At 38.3% G+C, this 26,458-nt stretch overlaps 1 protein-coding gene across 2 annotated transcripts in view; it reads left to right on the top strand.

The window, feature by feature from the left end:
• LOC306861765 (USP6 N-terminal-like protein) overlaps positions 1 to 26,187 on the top strand; it is a 65,314-nt gene extending 39,127 nt beyond the window's left edge. For both annotated transcript variants that reach the window (XM_079404231.1, XM_079404230.1), the window contains 13 exons: positions 2,326 to 2,399; positions 7,674 to 7,756; positions 9,038 to 9,077; positions 11,512 to 11,592; positions 16,179 to 16,286; positions 16,718 to 16,827; positions 18,109 to 18,157; positions 18,390 to 18,510; positions 18,925 to 19,019; positions 19,914 to 19,979; positions 20,088 to 20,187; positions 20,403 to 20,555; positions 23,033 to 26,187. In XM_079404231.1, the coding sequence (XP_079260357.1) occupies positions 2,326 to 2,399; positions 7,674 to 7,756; positions 9,038 to 9,077; positions 11,512 to 11,592; positions 16,179 to 16,286; positions 16,718 to 16,827; positions 18,109 to 18,157; positions 18,390 to 18,510; positions 18,925 to 19,019; positions 19,914 to 19,979; positions 20,088 to 20,187; positions 20,403 to 20,555; positions 23,033 to 24,402 (2,450 nt within the window). In that variant the 3' untranslated portion in view covers positions 24,403 to 26,187. The remainder of the gene's footprint in view (positions 1 to 2,325; positions 2,400 to 7,673; positions 7,757 to 9,037; positions 9,078 to 11,511; positions 11,593 to 16,178; positions 16,287 to 16,717; positions 16,828 to 18,108; positions 18,158 to 18,389; positions 18,511 to 18,924; positions 19,020 to 19,913; positions 19,980 to 20,087; positions 20,188 to 20,402; positions 20,556 to 23,032) is intronic.
• The last annotated feature ends 271 nt before the right edge of the window (positions 26,188 to 26,458 follow it).

Below are 26,458 nucleotides of genomic sequence, written 5' to 3' on the forward strand. Positions count from 1 at the left end.
CACTTTACATGTCGGTGTTCTGTTCCGTGTCGGATTGCATGGAAAGAACAGTTCTCTTTCGCGTTTTTAAAAACACAAACAAATCTAGTAAACATTAACAAATCGAGCATCTCATTACATGATTTTACTGATTTGCACATTAAGTTTGGGTTTTTTGGAGAAGCAAAAGTGCACAGCTGGAAAGGGGGGTGGACTGGGACTAAATAATCATTTTATCTCGATTATTGTATTTACATAATCATCGGAAGCCAAAAATCGAAATCAAGACTTCGATTAATTGAACAGCTCTTGTCTCGTCTAATCTCACATGCTCTTCCTTTCTCATCTTGGCTATTTTCTCACAGTATTGACTGTTGTCTCTAATATGCTTCTCATCTCATATACTTTATCGCACACGCTCACTTCTTTCTTCCAAACTCTTTTTTTTTTTCTTATCTAGTATTGTCTCATCTATTCTGTTCTCTATTTGTCTCAGGTTTTACATACTCACATACTTGTCTCATCTTTCCCTCACATGAGAAATCACATCTGGTTACTTTTCTCACATCTTTTATCATATCACATACTCTTTCTTCTCTCGACTCCAATGGTCTCATTTCTCATTCTCCTGTGTCACACATTCTCTTCTTCCTCACGTAATCTTATCTCATTTCTTCTTGTTTCTTGTCTTATATACTCTATTTCTCTTCTGATCTAATCTTCACTCTTCTTGTCTAATCTCATTCATTGTCTCATGCTATTTCATTTTGTCTCATCACATGTTGTCTAATCTCATCTGCTCTATGTGCTTTTATTTATTCTACTCGCATCTGTTACATACATAGAACACACACAGTCACACTCAAACAAACAGCATGCTTTGCATAAAAAAATCCATTGACTTTAAAAGCCTATTCATCCAGCAAGGGAATCTGTCTGGCTTTGACCCAAAGGCTGAAAGTTGGTTGGAAGCCTTTACACTGCAAAATACACTCAGAAAAGGAACCAAGCCAAACAGGAAGTGGCAGTGTTACCCTAATTCCTGGAGAGGATATGATTGGCCACTCCATGTGTTTGGCTGTAATTTCATAGGCTTGCTGCATGAGAAAAATAGACGTGTTTGTGCACTAGCAGCAGGACACATTGAATACAGAAAGCCCAATCCTACATCAACATCCCCATAGCAGAGCTCCTCACAGGAGAATGTGTCCATATGATTGTGTCAACACACTTTATAGACAACATCAAAGTCCAGACCGGGATCCAGTAGGGTGCTTTATTGACCTCTTCTCTTATCTCACTCTAGTTCTTATTCTGTTGCTTTTATGGCAATGTGCCAGGTTCGATACAAGCTAAGCTTTGTCAACAACTTCACTGAAATACTGTGAAGTACTACAGAAAATAATTTCAGCTCATCCCTCAGTTTGTAAAAATAAGCACAGTTGCTTTTACCTTAATGCTTTTAATGTCTACGGGACAATATGTTCTGGAGAGTTATTAAAGCAGAAATGGCATGCTTGTGTTTTTGAAACTATTTGTGAAAATGAAAATTAATTTTGTTCCAAACCTGTAGGACTTACCTTCATATTTAGAAAAATGTTGGTAATCAGTTTTGGTGGCTATTGACTCCCATTGAATGAATGAACAAATGGATGAATGAGTGAATTAATTAATTAATGAACATTTTCAAAATATCTTTTTCTTTTTTGAGTTCCGTAGGCTGCTAAATAACTAAATAAATTTTTACATGTTTTTTTGTTGTTGTTGTTGTTCTATAGGATGATAAATAAAAAAATAATGATTGTATTTATTTAATTAATTTTTTTTTTTTTTACGTGTCTTGACTCTTTGATATCGTCTGTGGCAAAAGCTCTTTTAAACTTACCAAATGCTGGGTTGCGAATTCTTGGCTTTATCTTTTTATTAGTTTTTATTATTTTACTGCTCTTGCAAACTGAAAAGACTTGCGATCTGGTCTCTCGGTTTTTTTACAAACTGAGGGACACGTCTACAATATTTTCTGTGCATAATGTAGACATGCTGTCCATAGAGCTTGTACTGAACCCGGAATCTTCCTATAAAAGCAGACCAAAGTTGTTTGCTTTGGATGTGAATGATGCAGTTTGCCCTTGAGAGCCACACACTGGCTCAGACCTATTTGAACAGCCACTTGTTGCTATGCTGTAGCTAATAGAAAAGAGAGAATGTGTGTGTGTGTGTGTGTGTGTTTCAAAGTGCAAAGAGGTCTTTTCTCTAAATTTCTGTAACCCAGGCTTATTAAAGATGATTCACATAGTGGACAGTGAAAATTGCAGCTAATTGGTCTCTCTCTGTTTCTCTTTCCAGCGTCTGATTCACAGCAGGATGCTGCAGTGAAGCTGGAACAGGAGCGAGCTGAGATACTCGCCAAATATGACAAGGTGAGAGAAAACAGCTGCCATTCACTCACCAGCCAAATACCCTCCAATCCACTTCCAAGAAAAACAGAAACACAGCAAACATACTCTGATCCAACCAGATCCTCCTTCCATCTTAGTTCACAACCTGCAGTTTTATTCTGGAAGATTCTCTGTATTCTCATCTGTTGCTAAAACATTGTCTGTCAGATGTTTAGCAAACATTTCTGTTATGTTTCTGATTTAGAATGCCACAGAGAATAGGGAGTCAATAAGGCATTAGAATATGTTTTATTATAACAGTTATCATGTGAAACACCTGTTCACCAGCTGTCGTGTGTATAACTCATGTTGGGAGGCCAACTTTTATTCTTAGGTCACTTCTGGCAATGTATCTTTCCATCTTTACAGACTTTCCAGAAGATACGTGTCCGGTTTGTAAATTGATCGTTTAAATTGAGTGTAATCTGAGCAGGGCTTGAAACGTTTCCGTTCCTGCGTTCGTCTGTATTATTTACCGTTCCGAAACCGGTTAGAGTAGAAAAAATAACGGTTAATACCGTTATTTTTTTAAATTGTCTTTGCCTATAATAATAATAATAATAAAGTACAGTGTTTTCTTTACACAAAAAGAAAAAAAAAAAAAGCTTCGTCACAGTTGATTTAGTTAGTCACAGCCAATTAATGCTTTAAAGACATTAAAGTATTTTTTTTTAAAGATATTTAAAAATGTTTGCTGCGTTACTTGTATAAAATTGCGTTTTGAGGAAAAAAAAACCAAAGGCTAAGCCCATTTTATTAGGCTATTATTCAGAAATGATGTAGGCTAAAATGCCGGTAAATCAAAAATGTTTACAAACATTATAAACACAGTTATTAGTTTCTCTCCCCAACAAATCCTCTAAACTTAAGGCTGCTATAAAAGGCTATAAAAATGTCAATCAAAAACAAATTAAAGGTGAAACTGATGCCTACCTCTCTCACTCGGCACGAATCCAAATGTTTCCATATTCTCGATGTATACTAAAATATTATTTATTGGCTTTTACTTTTACTCATCGACATAAAACATCATCCTTCACATCGACAATAACAGCACAGTGAGGATTGGACAACGGAGCACTGTAACTTTTTACACGTTTCTTTAACTGTATTTTATTTTGATAGCGAACAGGCTGCAATGTCACAAAAATATGTGTCTTTGTGCGCGTGAGGCGCCAGCGCGTTATGGCCATACCAACAACGTTGGTTGGTTATACAGATGCTAGACATCATTCAAAACTGTCAAGCTGTTGCAAAACAAATAAAACTGTAAAGCTTTTGCAAAATAAAGAAAACTACTTTCTGCGTCTCGTTTTCCTTTCCGAGAACGTTGGAATGCGTCACAATGAACCGTAAGCCTAACTCAGCATATTTTATTTTTCTTTCGATTTGTTAATCTGTCAATGATTTACGTGATATATATTTAGTGTATAGGCATTTATATTCCTTTTTATGTAAGCCTATAGTTTTATTCTGTTTTCTCCGTTCACAGAAGCGCCGCATGTGCGTAAGATCTGTTGAATCCATCTTACACTGTCGTCGGATAAACTCTAACGCCGGTGTTCTGACGATTTGTGCTACCCTGTCAGATTTTGCTACCTCCCATTAAAACAGATGGTAGCAGAATTCATTGCCATTGCTACTGGATGCGTCAACATCACATTTGCATAGTCTGTACTAGGGCTGGGCGATAAAACGATAACGATATGTATCGCGATAGACACGTGAACGATATCAATAAAAAATGTGTTCGATAAAACGTTCGATATTTTTTATTCTTCGTCGGAAGAAAACAAAGGCTGCGAAGCAAGTTTGGTTGCATTAACAAAGGCACTCGCTCTCTGGTAACATAGCAACGTAGGGAGTGACACGCTAACAGCCAATCATGTAACGGTTGCGCCATATCGTTGTCTCGTGTCTAAGTGCGCACGAGCGGCTGAGAGTGCACGTCTGCAGCCAGACCCTATTGGCTGGTCTGCTGGATTCCTCTTCATAAGCAGAAAATGAGTGCCGCAGCGAGCGAGGAAATTGTAAATAAAAGAGAAAGTCAGCTCCTCCCAGTATGGCAGTTTTTTGGATATTATAAGTCTGACCGTAGTCAGACCAAATGTCGTCTGCAAATTATGCAAGACCGTCGTCCCCGCCAAGACTGGTAATACCACGAACTTGATGTACCACCTTAAAAAAAATATCAATAATTATCGATATCGACCGATATGAAACACTGATATCGTGATACAGTTTTCAGCCATATCGCCCAGCCCTAGTCTGTACTACTTGAATTCCTGGTTGGTTCACAGCAAATTTCAATTATTAAATGGAACGATAAAATAATGTTATTAACCGGTTAATGGCCATTTAAAATTTTCGATTCTGTTCGGAACTATAAAATTAGATTTAGTTTCTGTTTCTGTTCTGTTCCAGTCAAAATTTAGTTCGTTTTCGTTTTCGTTCTTTGAGCCGGTTCAGAACCCTGAGCTAATGAGCTCTCATTAGGGGGCTCTAATTCTGTAACGTGTCTGTTAATTGGATTGTGATAAGCTCCCGTACACTGGGATTTGTCTCTTGACATAGAAAGCATAACACACATGCTCTTATGTTTTTTTGTTTGTTTGTTTGTTTTTTGCTTACATATTTTTTCGCCCTCTAAAATGTTAGTTTTACCCTTTAAATTGTTACAGTTTTGCTCTATTAGCTCTTAATGCCCTAAAACGTATAGTAGCTCCACCAAAAATGAAAGTACTATTTTATCCTTTCTGATTATAGAAAAGTAATTTTATTCACCTTCATGTTATTCCAAACATGTATCATTGTATTTTTGGTTTGGTTTGGTTTGGTTTGTTTGTTTTGTTTTGTTGGTAACACTTTATTATAGGGACCAGTTCTCACTATTAACTAGTTCCTTTTTAGCATGCCCTATTATTAACATATTGGCTGTTTATTAGTGCTTATAAAGAATATAAGAACACAGAACACTAGAACGCAGATGCAACATATCATTTACATATCGACCAACGCAATATACCAAGCGCAGCACAAATTAGAGTAGTCGCAAATAAAGAATAAAGAAATAAAGAAGCCACAGTACATTGAGAAGAACCAGAGGCCAAAAAATGAAGGTTTGCTAGAAGTTTTGATAGAGCTGGTATTGCGTGACTCCTAGTTGAAGGTTCAAAGTCGTCTTTTATTTCCTGAAGCAATTTAAAAATAACATGGCTTGGCAAAGGACATGTTCAGATTATGTGTTCTTCTGGCATTCAAAATAAATTAATACTTGTAGAAAGAATCCTCTCCCTTCTACCACGCGCTCTCTGTTCTCTGCAGTGCCTCCTCCTAGCAACAATAATTACAGCCATTTCAAGTGCAAAATATGCTTTTTTAGACGTAAAATAATAGTGCAAATACCAGTATTTTGATGAGCGCAAACGTTAGCAAAACAAGTTGCGTGATTAATTTGAATATTCGCCTCCCATAACTTTTGCATCCGAAAGGGAAACTCCAACAAATGCATATTCAATAAGGCCAGGCGCAAAAATAACTGTCCACACCTTTTCAGCGCTAATTCTTCACTGCGCATTTTTAGTAAAACCTGACAGTAAAATTTTAATGCCAAAAGATGGTTTGCGCTGACCCTATGTCTTTAATATTTAAAACTTTATTATGTATATCCTGGAACTCGTGCCACTGATGTTCATGTTGTTTAGGCTGTAGATGTGGGTCACGTCTTCATGGAACATTTTAGAAGGAAGTAACAGAAGGGAAGTGTGAATGCCACTAAGCCAGGTAGTGATGTCATTTAATCATTGTTTAAATGTCAAAAGTTATCCAAATATCATATGTAAATATGTTATTACATGTAGTATTGTTCTTGTGAGGTCATTTCTCAAGAGGGATAATTAAATGCTGAAAGACTTGAGAAAAACAGTGCAGGAGGGGTATGTCCTTGGTGCGTGTCGCCGACCGAAATATTTCCCATAGCCATGTCACTGTGACATGCAATCAGATTATCATATCCCACTGTAGATTTACGCCTGTGACACACACCAGAGGGTGAGACAGAGATAAGTGATTGTGTGTGTGTGTGCCCTTGATATGGCTTCTCTCTGTACCAGTTCATATTTGGTCTCCGATTCTCGATTTCTTTCATACTCATTCTTTTTTATGGCTTCCATTCTTGTTCTCGCTTCTGCCGATTGATTCCTCCTGTTCTTTTTCTCATTCTCCAGGCTTCCCAGATCTATTAAGACCTTCACATTTGCATTACATTTAAATTTGCATCAATTTTCTTGCCAACATGATAAAGTGCACATATTGCATATTGCATATATAGACAGTTAGTTATTGGCCTGACAGGTTAATGGCTTTTGGGATGAATGATTTTGTCGGTGGGTAAAGTGCTTCACCTTTCTTTTCACATGCTTTTGTGACATATCTAAAACTGACTCAAAAATTCTCATTAGTTAAACTAGATGTGCATAGCGTACGCAGAGTGTTCAAAATGTAATATTATGTGTTTATTATTATTTCTACTACAAAATTTTTTTTTCACAAAGTAGTATACAATTTGAATATTGTCTATGGGTTATCTATCAAAATCATTGTTGGCTTATGATTATGATTATCAGATTTAACATTGGTGCATAGCTGATGTCAACCTAATGAATTGACTGTACATATTTTATCTCACGGCCTTTTTTTCATTGATAGGCATGGTTCTGCATGTCAGTGTTTTTTTTTTTTTTTTGGCAAACGAAAATAGTTCCAAAACAGTCACAGACTGGAACTGAGAGTGAAGCGGAGCGTCAGATTTCAATCCCCACTTAAAGTGAAGTAATAAATCTGCTCCAGCTCCTCTACAGAATCTTTTTCTATTTTCTGGTCCCTAAAGACAAGTTTCTATGTCAAACGGCTCAGGATTAACTGCACAAGTTTAACCTTAGAAAAAAATATATACGTGTGTATATGTGTGGTCAGAACAAGACTTGTGTGTCTTTCTACTTTCATAAAGACACTGTTCTTACTCAAGGATGATCTGGCACCTCTCCCTTTATTTCTGCTTTTTGAATTGTTTATTTGTGTTATACTGAACCTGTCCACCCCTCATTACCTGCCTTAAATATGTATGAACAAATTCACAGATCAGTAGAGCCATACACTTTGAGAACTCAAGCCTACAGCAACTTCGCACGCACACACACACACTAAAACTGTCTCAACCAATGTGTACTCACAGCTTTGTATTATTTGTGCTTTCAGGGTAAAGAAAGTGCGGAGGTGGAGCCGTGGGAGGAGGCCAATTTTGATCTGTATAAAGCGGTGGACCGCTTCGGATTCCTGCAGTAAGAAGCATGCATTATTCTGTTCTGTGAGATCTTACATGATGGAGGAGATGCAGGTACTGGAGAAACCCAGCAGAGAGCTCAAAGAGTCTGAGCGTTCACTGTACACCCTTATCTTGGTGTCTGTCTGCTCCTTTGGCCTCTCCTGTCTTCTCAGTTCTACTCTCTTCTCACCCTGGCAGGGTGGTTTGTGGCTTACCCAGGCCCCTTAAACAGCAGAGCACTATGCGATATTTATAGGCTGCCACATGTGTCTGGCAGATCATGGCTCTATAATTTTAGGGGCAGAGAGACAGGAGGAAAGAAAAACAGCTACAAAAAAGATGGTAGCCGAGAGAAAGAGACTAAAAAAGATTGAAAGATAAGTTGCAAAACTGGAAAGGTCCAAGGAAGTATATGCAGATGTGAGATTGGCAACAAATGCGTTCTGTTTCTTACAGTTTTCTTTTTTGTTTGCTTTGTACTCAAAAAGATTTTTGTTTAGCTTGCTCTGTATTTTATGTATTTTGCTTTTTTGTTTTGATGTTTGTTTGCATTTTTTATTTTATTTTTGTATGCATATATTTTTGCTCTGTTTTATTTTGCTTTTTTGATCTTATGTTTTATTATTATTTACTTTTGTTTGTTCTGTATCTTAAGTTGTTTGTTTTCTTTTGATTTTTGTTTGCTTTTTTGCGCGTTGATTGAATGTTTTTGCTTTATAAATACCATATGAACAAAGGGTCAGTGATTACACTGATTGAATTTTCACTAACCTTGAATTTTCACTAACATATAGCTGCCTATGTAGGCAAAAAGGAAGCTCACTAGTGTTTGGAACGGAGCCTTAATGTCGTATCACGACTTCCCTGGGTTACCTCATGGATATCCCAGATCAGATCCAAAATGGCTGCCATGGAAACAGGCATTTCCTGTTTGTGTAGCTGACTAAGATCTTGCACTTTGAACAGATTCAGGGGTGGGGGTCACAGGGTTATCATTATCAACAGGGATGTTTATTTATCCAGCTAGTGGACTTCCTGTGGAACAAAGTAATTCATTTTTCAGTAATACATGCAAGAAACCAAGATTTGGCGTCAGCAACATAAACCAGTGTATGATTTATTGTGGTGATTTCTCTCGCTGTACGGCCATCATGTTATGTGAACAGTGGGCAGACATTAGTGGCTATTTGAGACCATAAATCTCTGTGAGTCCAGTAGTCTGACTAAACACTTTTGTTTCAACAGAAGAAAATTGAGTTTACTCCAAGTATAATCTGATGTGATTTGTCTTTCGCAGTGAGGATGAGCTTCCAGTGTATGACGTAGTGGAGGAAAAGGTGAGTCAAGGACTGTATTTGTGTCTGTGACACCAAAACTGTGATAAGTTTAAAGCCAACTTGGAAAACTAGAGCAAATACATCAGTAGGATGAGAAAAATACTTTTAAATACAGTATAAATGTTTTATCAACCGTTTTTTAATCAAGCAATATAAGATAATGGAACAAACTACTAATCCATTATGATTTTTGCCCTAAGTAGAATTGACTGATTTCTATGGAAGCCCATTTCCGCCACTGAATAAATAAAAAATATATAAAAAGGTAATTGCGACCTTTTTCTCTCACAGTTATTACTTTTTTTTTTCTTGCAATTGCGAGTACACATCTTTTTTTTTCTCCTCAGAATTGCATGAGACAAACCTGTAATTCTGAGAAAATATCAGTCCTCTGATCAGTCAGAAATCTTGCCCGACTGGAACGGTGCTTTATATTAGAGGGCTGCATTGGGATTGGGACCCGCCGGGTCCCGCGGGACCCAACGCAAATCTCGCGGGAGCGGGCGGTTTGAACTTTGCTGCGGGCGGGAATGGGCGGCTAAAAAAAAACACTGCGGGATCGGGAGGTAACCTAGCGACATGATGTCATTGTCAACAAAATCAAAGTACTTGAAGTCTAAAGAAACGCGCGGTAGCCTAAGCGTTTTAGATGTCCCCGATAGCCCAGGCTATATTCATCTTCCCTACCAGTGCGTCAGAATACATGCAGGTCAGGGAAAGGAACAAACATGAATCTCTTTAATAATAGCAATACAATACGGTTTTTTTTTCCTGCGGGACGGGAGAAGACACAAAATCAATGCATCTCTATTATCGTGCGGGAATAAATTCTCAGAGTTTTGCGGGTGCGGGCGGGAGTGGACATACATATTGCGGGTGCGGGCGGGAGTGTAACACACACGTTGCGGGAGCGGGCGGTAATGGTCAGAAATTCGGCGGGCGCGGGCGGGAGCGGGATGAAGAAAACAGTCCCGCGCAGGGCTCTACTATATATTTCCAGGCTCTGATGTTTTTAGTTACATTTACATATTTTCCGAGCCGACAACATAATGTGAAACCTATGAAAATTGTTTAAAAAAGCACATGGCACCATAGTTTCATCACTTTACAGTGTCACAATGACCGTCTTTTTCAGGAGTGGGAAGACGACATGAAGCGACGTGAGGTTAGCTGTATTGAAAACACGTGCATATACAGCTCCCGATCTGTCCTCGGAATGATAAGAGCACATGTTTTAACATATTATATTATTTTACACTCAGTATTTTAACTTAAGTGCTGCAAGCCATGCATACAGCGCCGGACATGGACAGATTTTCTGGTACGCAGAACAAGTTCTTTAAAGGAATTCCTTTAGCTTATTACTGTTACTGTGGCCGCCAACAACAGCAAAGCTTAACCCTGCGCACATTTTTGTATTTAATTATATTGAAAAAAAATATTTTTTACCCCGTTTTAACATGGATTCTATGGAGACCAGCTGTAGCTGTCGGACAAGATAGCGGTTAGAAGCAGCGGCACATAATATGCTCGTTCTGATTGGTCAGATTACCTGTCAATCAAGCTCCCTGCGAATGGTCAATTGTGAGATATAAACTCGCAATTCTGTCTTTTTTCCCCTCAGAAGTGGACTTTATTAACATGCAATTGCGAGTTTATATCATGCAATTCTGATAAAAAAAAAAAAAAAAACGTCAGAGTTGTGAGTTTGTATCGGGCAATTCTGAAAAAAAAATGTCAGAATTGTGAGAAGTCGCAATTACTTTTTTGTTTTGTTTTTTTATTCAGTGGTGGAAACAGTCTTCCATAGATTTCAGCAGGGTTATGTTTTGTAATTTATCACAGATAAAAAATAAATTCTCACTATAGCAACTCAGAAATCACTTTATTTCCTGTGTAGAATTGCAGAGTATATAATATATTAAATAAATGCATGCCATTGGATTAGTTGCATTAATTGTTAAGAAAGTTAGGGCACCTGTCTGAACTTGAGCAGAATGGACATCATGCATCTACTAAAAATCTCTTTGTCACCAGTTGGTTAAATGTAAATGCAAAAATGACTCAGAAATGTGACTTAAATTTAAATGTTTAGTTCTTGATCGCACATTTATCATCATGACAGAAAGCACTTAAAGCGTCATGTTGTAACATAATAATGAGCTCTAAATTGGAGAAACAGAGTAACTCTGCTGCTTCAGAGGCCATTATTTTCATGTAGAAGAAAATGCAGAGCAGATATTCAAAATTACTTTTTTATTTTTTGGGTTAGTTCCTAAATTTTAATATGGCTGTTCTAATATTGCATTCTAGATCTCACTGAAATCCATTTTCATTAAAGTCCACCTAGTATTGCCTTAGATTAAACATTTAGGGGAGATTTTGTCTCTTTTTATATAATTGATTGTACTGTGTGTGCACTTTTTCTGCTTAGCAAAAACATTTGGAAGTGGAGAGAACGACAAAATGGCTGAAGATGTTGAAAAGCTGGGAGAAATACAAGAACAGTGACAAGGTGCGTGTCCTTCATAAACGGACTGTAACTCTGAAGGACTTTGAGGTCTTTCATCTTGTGTGTTTAAATGGCTAAAGTTCCCTTTGGCTGTCTCTGTCCTGTGTATTGGGCGTTATTGGACTGGTCCCCTAATAAAACCGCTGTCCTGCTTCAGCTGAACAAAATCCATCAGTTTCTATCCATCTATGTGTTTGGACATCTTCAGGCAGCTGTTAAATTGCATTTCTGTTCATTAACAGTGTCTATTGTGAAATGAGAAATCTTCGTATCGCCTGAGGTGGAGCGTGACAGTTGTGCAGGTTATTACTCTGAGTAGAACTAATTATTACTTCTTATTATTAGTCCAATTAGTTTGATTAGACTGTCACACTGCGTCTGAACTAAATGAGCATAAGCAGCACGCTGCAGTGCATCAAAAGCACAACAAAACTGTCTACATTTTTTTTACTGCATAGCTAACTTCAGATTGCAAATATCTGTGTGGATTGATTGATATGAATATATTTAAGTAACCTCTTGCTTTTACAGTTGATGATCATGTGATCAATGAATGACCGTTACTTTTACCTTCCCCAGATGACCTGTGAATACGCAAAAACTGTTTAAATTAATTTAGTGAATTATTTATTTTTCGAAGGCACCTAAAGCGAGCGTAAAAACAATTTTTGCGATGTATGGGAAATTGACGTGTTTCCATTGAGCGTATTTTCAATATGCAATTTTAATTTGTGTAATTTGAGGGGTAATAGAAATGCAGCTAGAGACACATTTTACTGTAGCTAAAGTTTAGCTCAAGCTCAAACCTGATTGGTCGAATGTTATTGAACATTCAGAGGTCTGCTTCAGCACTTGCAGTGTAGACAAACTCAAGCTAACATCGGCTGCTTATGGTGTCATTCAAAACCCTCTTTTTGCAAAAAAATATTGATGACATTACATTCAAAGACATGATTTCGTCAAAAATGGTAATGCCATACCATAATAATAAGCCATGGCGACTCATGGCAGTGGCTTGGATTTGCATGTGATTTGAAATTATTTTGGAAATTTAACTTCCCTTGATCTGCGTTTTTTGTTTCGTTTTTTTAGTTTGTTTTGTTTTTCTTCTGGCATTCAGGATAGAGTGGGGTGACCTTAGATCACTTTAGCCACTCTACCACCAAATGTCTCATTCCAGACACGTCCCACCCGGTTCATGTCCTGTTTGAGCTTCAGCTGTCTAGCTCACGCTATCATTGATCACGCTATCACTGATGTTTGCCTATTTTTCAGTATTTGGCTCATGCCCCAAGTCTTGCAATTTTAAGATGGTGTCAATTTGAAATGTACAACTAATTCTCTTGAATTGTTCGTATGCGAAGCAGTTCATCCAAATAAACATACAACGATTTGAGATGTTTTTGCATTATTTAGTTGTGTTGTTTAACCATCTATATGGTTTTATAATCGATACAGCAGGGATTCTTAAACTTTTTTGTCAGCTAAACCCATTTGAACTAAAATGCTTACTTGATTTACCCCATGAGATTTTACGTTAATATTACAGAAATTTAATGACAAAATTTGCATGTTCACAGCTTTTACGATGTCAGTTAATGACATGCAGGTATTTTTCCTTTTTTTAACATTTATTGATTTATTTCAATTTTACATTTTTATACACATTAATTATTAGTTTATATAAATCCACTTTTGGATACCCTGCTATATAGTTTCGATCTGTAGGGCCCTATGATTTACATGATCCAGAAAACGTGGACCGAATTGCGGAATCCAGTCATAAAAACGGAATTTACAGTTTAACGCGGAATGTCACGGAATTTGTCAATTTGTCACAGGGGAGGGGGGGGGGGGACATTTCATAAGGCTACTGTAAGAATAAATAAATAATTGTTTTTATGCATTCAAATAATTAGACATGCAAAAACACAGAATTTGGTAACAATAAAACATAAGGTGAGAAAAAAAAATCAACATTTCATACAGCGCTAAACGTGTCATTTTTGTTACACTTTTAATAAATTAATGTTAAATTGTATAAGTTTCATGATTTTAATTAATTAGACATGCTTTTTGATTAATAACATTTAATTTGACCATTAAAAAGGAGTCCAGAAAATTTAAAACGGAAAAAAATTAATTTAGAAAAACATTCAACTGAATTTGGGAAAAAATAAAAGGGATTTCATAGGGCCCTAGATCTGTATGTTTGTTTGGGTTCTGATTTCACTGTACTGCACACACTCACTCTAAAGACATCTTGTTCAAAGAGTTTGTTGTCTTGTCAAACAGATGGAGTCATTGACTTCTTACACATCCGCAATTACAAAACCAATCCCCCGTCAACAAACACACTTAAACACACAAGCAAACACAAACAGACACCTGCCGATTTGTAATGTCTCATTTTATTCAAATAAACAAACAGTCTTAATCACCTCATTTTGCTGAGAATAGAGGCAGAAACGCACACACAGTCACTGGGTTTGTGGCTGCGGGATATGTGCCCACTGCTGTCTGTCAATAATCAGCTCCTCAAGAGCCTCCCGAAGATTATTAATATCATCGTTACCATGATAGTAAGTGAACTACTCAGCAGCCATCAATTCACACACACATACACGCATGGATTGGCCCTGAGGGTGGAAGAGACGTTCAGGAAATCACTTAGCGGCAGTAATGTGGACAGATGAGTGCAGGAAACGGAAGAGTGTTCATTCCTCTCTTTCACCTCTCAACCCCTCCACAGTCGTACATCTCTCTCTCTCTCTCTCTCTCTCTCTGTTCCAGCGGGTGAGTTTAATTGTAGCTGAGGGACGATTCACGCCAGCCATTAGCTTTTGTGGTTTCAGCATTTTGCTTTTGAGCTTTTAATCTGCCCTCTCATGGGAGTTTATTCTTTACTGACTGCACAATTACCTGTGAGAGACGCAGACACACAGATGGATTCCGTTACTCTGTTATTGAATGTGTTTAGATGGTGTGATTATCACTATTGACCGTGTCCTAATAACCAGGCCAGCGGTATCTGTGGCCACATCATTGAAGTTATATTATATACTGTGTATACTGTATATACCCTGTCCCCCTCCCCCCTTTTTTTGTAAATAATTTGCCTTTTTTTTATCATACTTTATCCTAACACTCTTAGTTCAATGTAACACATTTCACCCAAAATCAGCTCAGGAAATGTGGAAAGTCTGCCAATTCCATCTGGGTCTTCTTCTAACCAAGGCAAAGAAACAAAGTCATCTGTCTCTGATATAATTGTCTATATTCCAGACTGCAGAGAGTCAATGGCATGACACTTTTCTTGCATTTTACAAAAAAATAAAAAAAATAATAATAATGATACTATTACTATTACCATTACTACTACTAATAATAATAATACATTACATTTTAAAATATTAGTTATAAATTAGATAGATTCTCTATGGTGTTCAGGTCAGGCAAGTTTGCTGGCCAATCAAGCTCAGCAATACCATGGTCATTGAACCAACTTTTGATACCTTTGGCGGTGTGGGTAGGTGCCAAGTCCTGCTGGAAAATGAAATCAACATCTCCATAAAGCTTGTCAGCAGAGGGAAGCATGAAGTGCCCCTAAAATTTCCAGGTAGATGGCTGCGTTGACTGTGGACTTCAGAAATGGCTGACTGTGGAAAGTTCACACTGGACTTCAAGCAACATGGATTCTGTGCCTCTCCACTCTTCCTCCAGACTCTGGGACCTTGATTTCCAAATGAAATTCAAAATTTACTTTCATCTGAAAAGAGGACTTTGGACCACTGAGCAACAGTCCAGTTCTTTTTCTCCACAGCCGAGGTGAGACGCTTCTGACGTTGTCTCTGGTTCAGAAGCGGCTTGGTAGCCCTTTTCCTGAAGACGTCTGAGCGTGGTGACTCTTGATGCACTGACTCCAGCTCCAGTCCACTCCTTGTGAAGCTCTCCCAAGTGTTTGAATCAGCTTTGCTTGACAGTATTCTCAAGCTTGCAGTCATCCCTGTTGCTTGTGCACCTTTTCCTACCCAAATTATTCATTTCAGTCAACTTTGCATTTAATATGCTTTGATACAGCACTCTGTAAACAGCCACACCTTTCAGTAATGACCCTCTGTGACTTACCCTCTTTCAATGTTCGTCTTCTGGATCATTGCCAAGTCAACAGTCTTCCACATTATTGTGGTTTCAAAGAACAAGAGATACCCAGAATTTATACTGTATGGATGGTCATTAATTGAAACTCAAATGTAAATATTCTAATATTTTGAGATACAGATTTTTGGCTTTCATGAGCTATAAGCTCTAATCATCAAAATTAAAACAAAAAACTTTTGAAATGTTTTACTTTACATGTAATGAATCTAAAATATATGAAAATATAACTTTTTGAAATAAGTTACAAGAAAAAATGAACTTTTTTACGATATAATTTTTTTTTTAGATGTACCTGTGTGTGTGTGTGTGTGTGTGTGTGTGTGTGTGTGTATATATATATTTTTTAATCATTACTACAGTGTGTTCACTCACATAGTTGAGGTTTAGAGATTTCTTCTAATCGTGTTTTTTTGTGTGTGTTTGTGTAGCTGATGAGGAGGATCTATAAGGGGATTCCACTGCAGCTCAGAGGTCAGGTTTGGTGTTTGCTGCTTGACGTCCCCAAAATCAAGGAGGAGAAAAAGGACTTCTATGAGGTAAATGCAGTTTCTCCATTCCAGCACAGTCGTGGCTTTTTTTCAGAGCTAGTTTATTCCACACAAACACGTATGTGTGTGTGCATGTGTGAGAGAAAGGCAATCGCAAACTCTTTGCTTAAATATGACTTTCCAAAGTAGCCAACCCCTGAGGTTTGCAATGTAACACTTATGTGGTTTGACACACACCACAGAGGGAAATATCACTCCAAACGGACAATAGCAGCTTTACTAAAGCCCTGCAGCATCCAACTGGACAGAAAACATGATTTGCAGCTTGCAATCCCTTTTAACGGAAGGTGTTTGTTTGGCAGAAATCATGCTGTGGTCTGTGAGTGTGTTGTTAGATGAATTTGTGGCCTGCAGAGTGTTGACTATATAGTTAGTAATATTTATTTTGAACTCCATGAACTGTCTATTTATTTCCCCAGAAACTGAAGATTAGAGCCAGGGGTTTGTCTCCAGATGTCCGTCAGATTGATCTGGATGTGAATCGTACATACAGAGATCACATCATGTTCATGCACCGCTATGATGTCAAGTGAGCATCCAAACACACACACCAACAAAACGCACACACACAGGAGATTTAAATGCTGCTGGCCACAATGGGCAATGCCAGCTGACCATTAGAGCCCCTTGGCCTCTTTGTGAATATAGCATGAGCTGACCGCTGAGTGCTCCAGGCCCCTCACCACATTGCATCTAGGCCTCTTGGCACAAACAGCTCAAGCTGCCCACTATATAGGGCACCTTGGCTCTCCTGGTAGCTGAACACTAAACTCTTGGGCCCTTTGGCACTTAATGCTTAAGATGATCACTGAATCTTAATTTTAACATGCATGACAAAATGTACACCAATATAATGCATCTATGCAACTTCTTTACAACTTTTTTTTTTTTTTTTTAATTATAGGCAAGGTCTTATTTATGTATTTGTTTGTTTGTTGGTTGTATTTGTTTGTTTGTTGTGCGGCTGTGTGTGTGTGTGTGTGTGTGTGTGTGTGTGTGTGTGTTTTCATGTGTCCAACCAGGATCCATTATATTACAAATTATTGCTCCAACAAATTATTTGCTTCAATTTGAGGCTGTTTATGTATTTGTTTGTTTCTTTATCTTTTGTGTATGTTTGTTTTGATTCTTAGTTCAAGAATCCAATCATTTTGTTTTTTGTTTTTATTTTTTATTCTGAGCAAGTTATTGAAGTATGTAAACATTTAGTGTTTTATTTTATTTTATTCTTTGTTTATTTATTTTTTGTTTTGTTTTATTTTTCTGAATTCTGAACACTTCATTCAGTTAAATATCCAACCATTTTATAGCAAATTGTGGTGCTTTATCAAGCTTTCGTACTGAATTGCTTTGCTGATGGAGGCTTTTTTATCTAGACATTTTATCTGTGTCTGCGTAAAATACATTTTTTATTTCTCCTCGGAGATGCTTCCATTTCTCATGGCCATAAAGCTGCTACATTTAACCAGCATGTGAAATGGAAAAGTTGAGAACGCAATGGTGCGCGAGAGAGAGAGACGCCCACGCCCCACCGTTTCTCTTTGAGTTATTGGTGTATTGAATTGTGACCGGGCTAATGCGCCCATATTGACTGATGTGACATTTACCTGTGGAGATTTGAAAGGGTCAGATCATTCTCACAGTGTGGCCTTAGACATCCATAAGAACAAAAAAAGCAATGAGACAATGAGAGTGGCAAAGAACAGAACATGCAAAAATGTGCTAAACCTAATGACCCATGACATCTAAAGCAGAAAAACAGAATAGATTATTTGACCATAATTGTTTTGTGTGTGCTTGTGTGTTTCAGACAGCAGGATCTGTTTCATGTGCTCACAGCATATTCTGTATATAACACGGTGAGTAAAATATGCCCACAAATATTCGTCACAATACTGAATTAAAATGCTACCTCAGTAGCAATCAATTTTTATGAGTATGTGCTTGCGCTTGATTTATGTGTGGAAAGAACCTGCTCACTATGGATTCTCTCTCTCTCTCTCTCGTGTGTGTGTGTGTGTGTGTGTGTGTGTGTGTGCGCGCGTGCATGCGTGCATGCGTGTGTGTGTGTGTGTGTGTGTGTGTGTGTAGGAGGTGGGCTATTGTCAGGGCATGAGCCAGATCACTGCTCTGTTACTCATCTATATGAATGAGGAAGATGCTTTCTGGGCACTGGTCAAACTGCTGTCTGGACAGAAACACTCCATGCATGGTACACACACACTTTTACTCATTCTAGAACAGTGGTGTTCAACTGGTGTTGAGTAGTAGTAGTAGTTGTTGTAATAAACGTAATAATAAATATTTAGAAATGACAAAATGCACATTTTATAAGGGAAAAGAAAATGCTTGCTTTATTAGTATGATTATTATTCATGTTTTTATATATTAAGATGGGGATTTAATTAAATAAATATATGAAATGAGCATAGGCTATGCAGTTCGTAGTATCATTAATACATTTTTAATTCACATTTTTATTTACTGTGTTGTCACCACTTGATGTCCAAAGCAAAATGAGCAAAACCACTGAGCTACAACATTAATTTCTTGTTTAATTATTAAATTCTGTGAATTATAAACACATCCAATTATTGTACCAAATTGAAAATTGTTGTTTGTCTAGGTTTCTTTATACCAGGGTTCCCTAAACTCATGCGCTTCCAGGAGCATCATGACCGTATCCTGCAGAAGATGATGCCTAAGCTCAAACAACATCTAGTAAGACACACAAACGCCTCCAAAACACCATGTACTACATTCAAAAAGTGGGACATCTGAACTTTAAACCACTTCGCTTGTAATATTTTACGGTACACATTACTTGCATCTAAGACTTTTTTAATAGTGTTGATATTAATTTTGTCCTGTGTGTCCTAAATTCAAATTTTCACAATGTCTGAAAAGCTTCATATTCAGTCTTATTGTTGGCCTATATTCCATCATTTCTGGCCTGTAATCTTTATTTGTCAGTGTAATGGTGTCTTTTTTTCAAATAAACTCGAGCAGCTGGCCAACCCTGAGTACTGATGTAACAAAGAATTCACAAAGAAATGCCAGCCTGGGATTCATTAAAGGGCAGAGTAATTGATAAAAGGCAATATTAATAAATAATGAGCTGGATTAATTAATGAATTGTGAGAGAGACGGTCTTTGATGTGAATGGATTAGAAAGAGGATAAAAGAGAACGATAAGCTTTCACTCAATAAAGTGTGTGTGTGTGTGTGTGTGTGTGTGTGTGTGTGTGTGTGTGTGTGTGTGTGTGTGAGAGAGAGAGCGATAACATATGGCTTTGTTCCAAGTAGTATGCAGTACAACCATAGTACTTGAACTGTTTTTGCAGTATGTACACTTTTCTTCTGCATGCTTCGGATACCTAGATGACCTACATTTGCAGTAAATAGCTATAAAGCTCACAGTGTGCTCTTAGTTCTAGAGGGATGAACAAGTAGCAATTTTTTGATTGGATTGCCAAAAGTGAAGATTCTTTATTCACATAAAAGTTCAAGATAAGTATATAACGTGGCGTATGTAGTACACTAGTGTGTAGCCTATAGTATATGTGTTTTGATGCCATTCATGTACAATACCTGTCCCTTTACTACCCTCTACAGGATAATCAAGAGGTGTACACCAGCCTGTACACTCTGAAATGGTTTTTTCAGTGTTTCTTGGATCGGGTATGCACTCTTTAAACATTATTTCAGTAAATCCGGGTATATTATTATCTGTTGTCCATTGTGAAACCTTACCTATTTGACTGCATTAATGTGTGTTTTATTGAATAGACTCCATTCACGCTTACACTGAGAATATGGGACATCTATATTCTGGAAGGAGAGCGAGTTCTGACTGCAATGTCCTACACCATCCTTAAACTCCACAAAAGTAATAACTCGGATATTATTATACGGATAAATACAGATTATTCATAAATTCAAATGGATGATCAATATGCTAAATAAACCCTGAAAGGACCTGATCAGGATAGACTATAATAGATATAAATAGTGTATGATGATTCTTAGAATTCAGACTTTGGATGTCCCATTCTTGTTGTAACTACTTGTATTCTCATCTCTCTATGTCTGTTTGTGTGTTAGAAACCCTCTTGAAGTTGTCCATGGAGGATCTTGTGAAGTTTCTGCAGGTGACTCTGTCAAAGGATTTCTTTTTTGAGGATGACTTTGTGATAGAGCAGCTTCAACACTCCATGTCTGAGCTCAGGCGGTCTAAACTGGAGCTGCCACCTCCAGGTACATTAAACACATACACACATGAACTGACATTATAAAATGTATGGTTGTGTGTCACCACCCATAGAGGGACACATCCTACTGCACACACTGTCTCCTGGTAATCTCTCTCTGACTCTGTTCCTTTATCTCATGCACAAACTCACACACACACACTCATTCACTGCTGCTATGTACTGTTTGTCTAATCTGCATTCTCTCCCTTTCGCTTTAAACATAGCCTCTGCTTACACTAGTGGGTCTGGGAAAGGGGGGCACCAACCTTCCTACAAAACCAACCGGTGGGCAAAAACACACTGACTACTTTATCTGTCAATCAACCAACCATTCGTTCGTCTACCCCCACTACACACACGTCCCTTTCCCCTCGTTTGTTTCTCTGTCTTTCACAAAACCTGGATTTTGGGGGGTTTTGTTTATTTAAAATGTTTGTTTCCGGAATGCCACAAAAATGTGTTGTGGGCTACTGTATGCTAGAAACATGTAAAAGGACAGTTATAATGGATACATTTAACTTAAGCAAATAAAAAACACACTTGTCAGTAGACAAAATTAAACTTTTTGCCACATCTGCCAATGGCAAATGAATTAAGTAGATGATGACAATTGAGAACCATACATATTTCTTGTTGGCTTTGAATTTTTTTTTTTTTTAATATATATTAATAAGCTGCCTACCACATCATGCCGTTGCACTCCCAACACTGTTAAAAAAAATAAAAAGTTGTTTCCAAAGATACCCAATATTGGCCAGGCATATGTCCTTCATGAAAAAAGTCCCAGTATAACAAACGCGTGATAAAAAAATAATCTAAGCTGACAGAAATGCTGATAATAAATGTACTTTGAATAATTCACTGCCAAAAATGGGTATTTTTGTATGATAGAGTGTTGCATCATTAGCTTAGCCACATGCTAAATATTGAAATCAATTCTAAATCAAGTCTTCTGTTCGATTTGCATGAGAAAACAACGAGTCTTGATTTAAACCGTACATGCCATTCATTTTGTCAGCTTGGCAAATCTTAATTTTGGACCCGAAATATGATAACCAGCACCTTTGGAAGTGTTCACGGGTTTGTGTGTCTTTGACGTTTGCGTTCCTCAAGCCCCTTCTCAATGCACACCAATATCCGCCCCAACCATCAGTATCTGTTTGTAAACGTTCATCATTCCCTTGACGTTTTCTTCAGTTTCCTTCACTGCGACCGTGAATATTGTGCACATGCTGTGTGTTCCAAAATGTTACCTAACACATCTTTTCTCCTCATGGTTTATATGTTCACAGTCAGGCTTGAACTGTAAGTGTTGTGATAATATTTTCATTTATATTTTTAGCTTCTTGACTCCTCAGTGTTCTCAATCTGAGCTTTGATTTGACACCAGCCGTGGATGTTTGTGGTTTGATTTTATTTGAACGAAGTGTCAACTGTAACTCTTGTTTTATTTGGCAGTTTGGTTCTTCTAAAAGACATTCAGCTGCATGAGTCTTGCACTTCAGTGTTTGTTTATATTCTAATGGTTTAAAGCAGGGGTGTCCTGGAGGGCCAGTGTCCTGCAGAGCTTAGCCCCAACTTCCCTCAACACACCTGCCTAGAATTTTCTAGCATGCTTAGTAAGACCTTGGCTGTATCTGGAATCGCCCCCTATACCCTCGTTAACAATTCCCTATAGGTCAATAATTCAGCTTGAAGGAGTAAATGAAAATGAGCAAGTGAATTCGGACACTAGCTGTTTAATAATCATTTAAACTGGGAAACTGGCAGCTCAAGTAGTAAGATTAAAGGATTTATCTTGAACTCTGTCATGGAAATCATGTATAAACCCTAGTTAAACAATTTAATAATCAATTTGCAATTAATTTATTACGTCGTGGATGAGTCCTATGTAAAATGAATGGATGGATGATTATGCTGCAGGCGCTATCTTCTGGCGAGATGTGGCAATTCATTCGGCACTCGACTCTCACAGTGCATTATGGGTATTCTCTAGCCATTGAGCTGCAATAGTTGTACACTCGCTTTTGCGGTGCATTGTGAGATTGAATGAGTGCACTCGAGAATGTCCACTATGATTTTGGATAATACTACAAATGGCTGTCCCCTCAAATACTGCTTTATCTGTGCGTGTAGGGGGCGATTTCGGAAAACAGGCCTTAATTAGCTGGTTCAGGTGTGTTTAATTAGGGTTGGAGCTAAACTCTGCAGGACACTGGCCCTCCAGGACAGAGTTTGGAGACCCCTGATTTAAAGACTCCATGAAATGTGGTTTTCTGGCAGAGAGCATTTTATTGGTCAGAAATTTGTATGTGCAAGAGGAGTCATCAATGTTTTGATCTGTTTCAAATGAAAAGCGAGATTGCAAATTTTGAACGCAGATGAAGTTCGTACAAAGTTTCAATTTCATGGGGTCTTTAATACTTGCCATGTCTGTACTAATGTTAGCTCTGATTGGCTATTCCTCTATCACCTGTGCAGGTAAGGAGGATGAGTTTCCTAAGAAACCATTAGGTCAACTTCCTCCTGAGCTTCCAGGATTGGCAAATCATGTGGCTAACGGGCAGCCGGTCGGGAAGAGAGTTGAGGGCCTTCCCCCTCGTGGTTTGAACCCTGCCGCAAGTGTCAGTAAACAAGCAGAGTCTGGTCCCGTCACTGACGGAACACCAGAGAGGTACCAAGAAAGTCGGCCACCAAGCTCCCTGGACAAGGTGCCTCATCCTGACAAGCGTGAGAGGGATGGACGGGGTGTGGACACTCAAAAGGAACGCGTCCCAACTGGGCTGACCCAGAACCAGGCGAATCACAACTCTAATGCTAGATCCAGCATGCGCAGGGACATTGCACCTCGTTGGGTCAAGCCTTCGGAGGGCAAACTGGAAGCAGTCAAGGCTGCAGCACTTCGGGAAAGCCAGTCGAGTCTAACTATGGGTGTTCCACCCTCGCCCAGCTCCCCAACTCCAGAGGAGGCCACCGGGGCACAGCGCCAACCCCGTTCACGAGCATTTGTTCCAGGCTCCAACCGCGCCTCCAACGCCTCACAATACGACAATGTCCCAGGAGCAGACAGAGAGGTTATGGAGATTATAGAGCTCGAGAAACCGCCCTCTCGCCCCCCCTCCCAACCATATGTCGGACCTTCTTTGAGACAGGGCAGTCCCACCCGTCCCCCTAGTGATGGAACTGGCATCTCTCCATTTAGAATGCCCAAACAGAGCAAACCAGAACCCCGTGCACCTTTGCACTACCCACCTGGCATGACTCCTGTCTACACTTCCTACGTTTCAGATTCTCGGTCTGAGGACAGACTATACGGCCCACCATACGCTGAGCAAATTTACGCAACTACGGGACGTGGCTCATCTAACCCTTCGCCGGAAAAAATGCTGATTAACAACAGCTACTTAACATACCGACGGCCACCCCCAAACATGCCCCCTCTCAGGGTTGCACCTGCCGAGCTTTCGTCCCAGATAGACGGTGTTGGCGAGGGAGGGTATTACATGCGACAACCCACTCGTCTGATGGGCTCTCCAGCTTACACGCCAGCAGAACTGCGTTATGAGGCGCACAGACGGAGAGAGGGTTGGTATGGGGACATGGAGGCGGGGCCTCCACGATCTCCTGTGGGACTACCTCGATCTCCCAGCTTCCAGAAAGCTCAGCTCTCTCCCATTCATCCCGTTCAGGAGTTTAACTTTGCCCCTGCAAATATCTCGGACGCTGTGCTCCATTTCAGAGGACCCTGCCAAGAGCACTCAGACAGACAACAGCTCCCCCCGCTGTTCGGAGGAACACACTACAGGCAGGCGCAGGAGGCATTTGCAATGCAGGAGTCCATGCTGCTCTAAGAAGGACCGAGATAGAGGGATACACTGTATGAGTGATGGCTAGCAAGCAGTGTTGTGTTGGTTTAATGTTTTTGCGTTCTTTTTTGTTTGTTTGTTCATTTGTCTGGCAAGTCTTACCACACAAGAGTTGCCAGTTTCAGGCATTTGTACTGATCAAAGACTGACTGAAGAATTTACTATTGCTTTTGTTTGTACATTTTTGTCCGTAAAATAACCATTAACTGCCGATGTGAGTAATATAACAAAGCTTAAATGTGCAAGGAGAGATTTTTTTGTTATTGTTTCTTTGGTTAGCACACTGAGATATTTAAATAGAGGGTTATGGAGAGTCTTTTTCATATGGACAGACTCAGTTACTGATCAATTATCACCTATTTTTTTAATGCTTTTCAGACATAAGCATACTTTAGAGGACACTTTATTCCTTGATTGTGAATATATTTTTTTAAGAACAAAGATTTGTGTAGGTTAGATATGTACATTACAAACAACTAACAGTGAATGTAATCACTGTTGGACAGAACGTTTCAATGCATCACTACAGTGTTCAAGTGAAAGTAAAAACCTTGTTTGTAAGGCTTGTTTTTTGAGGTTATATATAAAATGCAGATATTTAATCTTAAGTTGAAAGGGAATTTTAGGGGGTATGTGCGTTCTCAAAATCTGTTGCACTGACCAGCAAGTAGATCTCATATTTTTAGTTCATCAAGGTAACCGATTAATAACTGATAAGACCAACTGATACCAGAGCTTGATGAAAATGATGAAAGCTGCCTTGGATGCGGCCTGTAGAATATTACAACACTGTTTTACTGTCATTAGCAGAGAAGTCTGTAACAAAGGGTGAACTTGAGTAAATTGGGACAGTTAAAGTGGCCTAATTTACCCAAATTCATCTGAAAAATGTCTGTCTGTGATGCCCAGTGCAAGTTATGCAAGTAGTTACTGAATCACAAATCTGTTCAATAATTCAATAATATGGCTGGTAGTTTGTAGCATGCAGCTGCTGTGTTAAGTTGGTTGTACCTGTGCTGTTACTCAGTGGAATTCTTTAAATAATCAACTTTTTTTTACAACAGACTGTCAAATTTCAGTTTTACATATTATAACAATCAAGCTGTACATCTCATTGAATCTCTACAGATAAATTGGTAAATTTTCCAGTCCTTTTACCCTTTTTTTTTTTTTTTTTTTGCATGGATGTATTTCAGGAGAGTTTAAGTTTAAAGATGTTTTTTTTTTTTTTTTCCCAACCACATGGACATTAGGTAGACCTGTGTTTATCATTTTATCATCTTAACATTATTCACTAAACATTACTTGCTATGTACCTTCACTTATAACCTTTTTTTTCTTTTTTTAATGGCCAACTTGACTTGATTATATGGCATGACAATTCTACCAACTCATTTCACACATTCATTAATACACACACCGGTATGTTTGCTACTGAATATGTAGCAGATTAATTATTTCATAAAACAACACACACTCCTTCTATTTGTGATCTCATCTGCTATTCAGAATCATATCAATGCAAAAAAAATATATATATATATTCCCATGCCTTATTCATGGACAAGCAAGCTAATTTATTCTCTGCTCTAGCGCCAAATTATTTCCTTCTTCCAGGCTTGTCATTGCAATATAATAAACTGGTTTAGCACACTTCATTTTGACACAGCATTCCATTTCAGATTGTTGAATTGAATATTTCTTTGTTGAACTACTAAATGCAACTTAATTATCAGAATTCCCCTTCTCTAATAAAACATAGGGTGATTTAAAAAAAAAATGTGGCTGCCGTTTTTTTGTCGAAATATATTGTGTTCTGACTTGTTTAATGAAAATAATATGCGATTGATTCAATTCTAAAGACTGGAAAATATTTTGATGCACAATCTTCTTACAACCACCAGATGTCTCCTTCTGCTTAAACATATTGTGCAATTTGATACCAGAGATCTATTTCAAACTTCACAATTCATGAAGTAGGTAAGGGTGGTGCAGGATTTTACTCGAACGACGCACAATATAAAAGTTTAATCTTCATTAT

The sequence above is a fragment of the Barbus barbus genome (genome assembly GCF_936440315.1).
Source record: "Barbus barbus genome assembly, chromosome: 42".
NCBI lineage: Eukaryota > Metazoa > Chordata > Actinopteri > Cypriniformes > Cyprinidae > Barbus > Barbus barbus.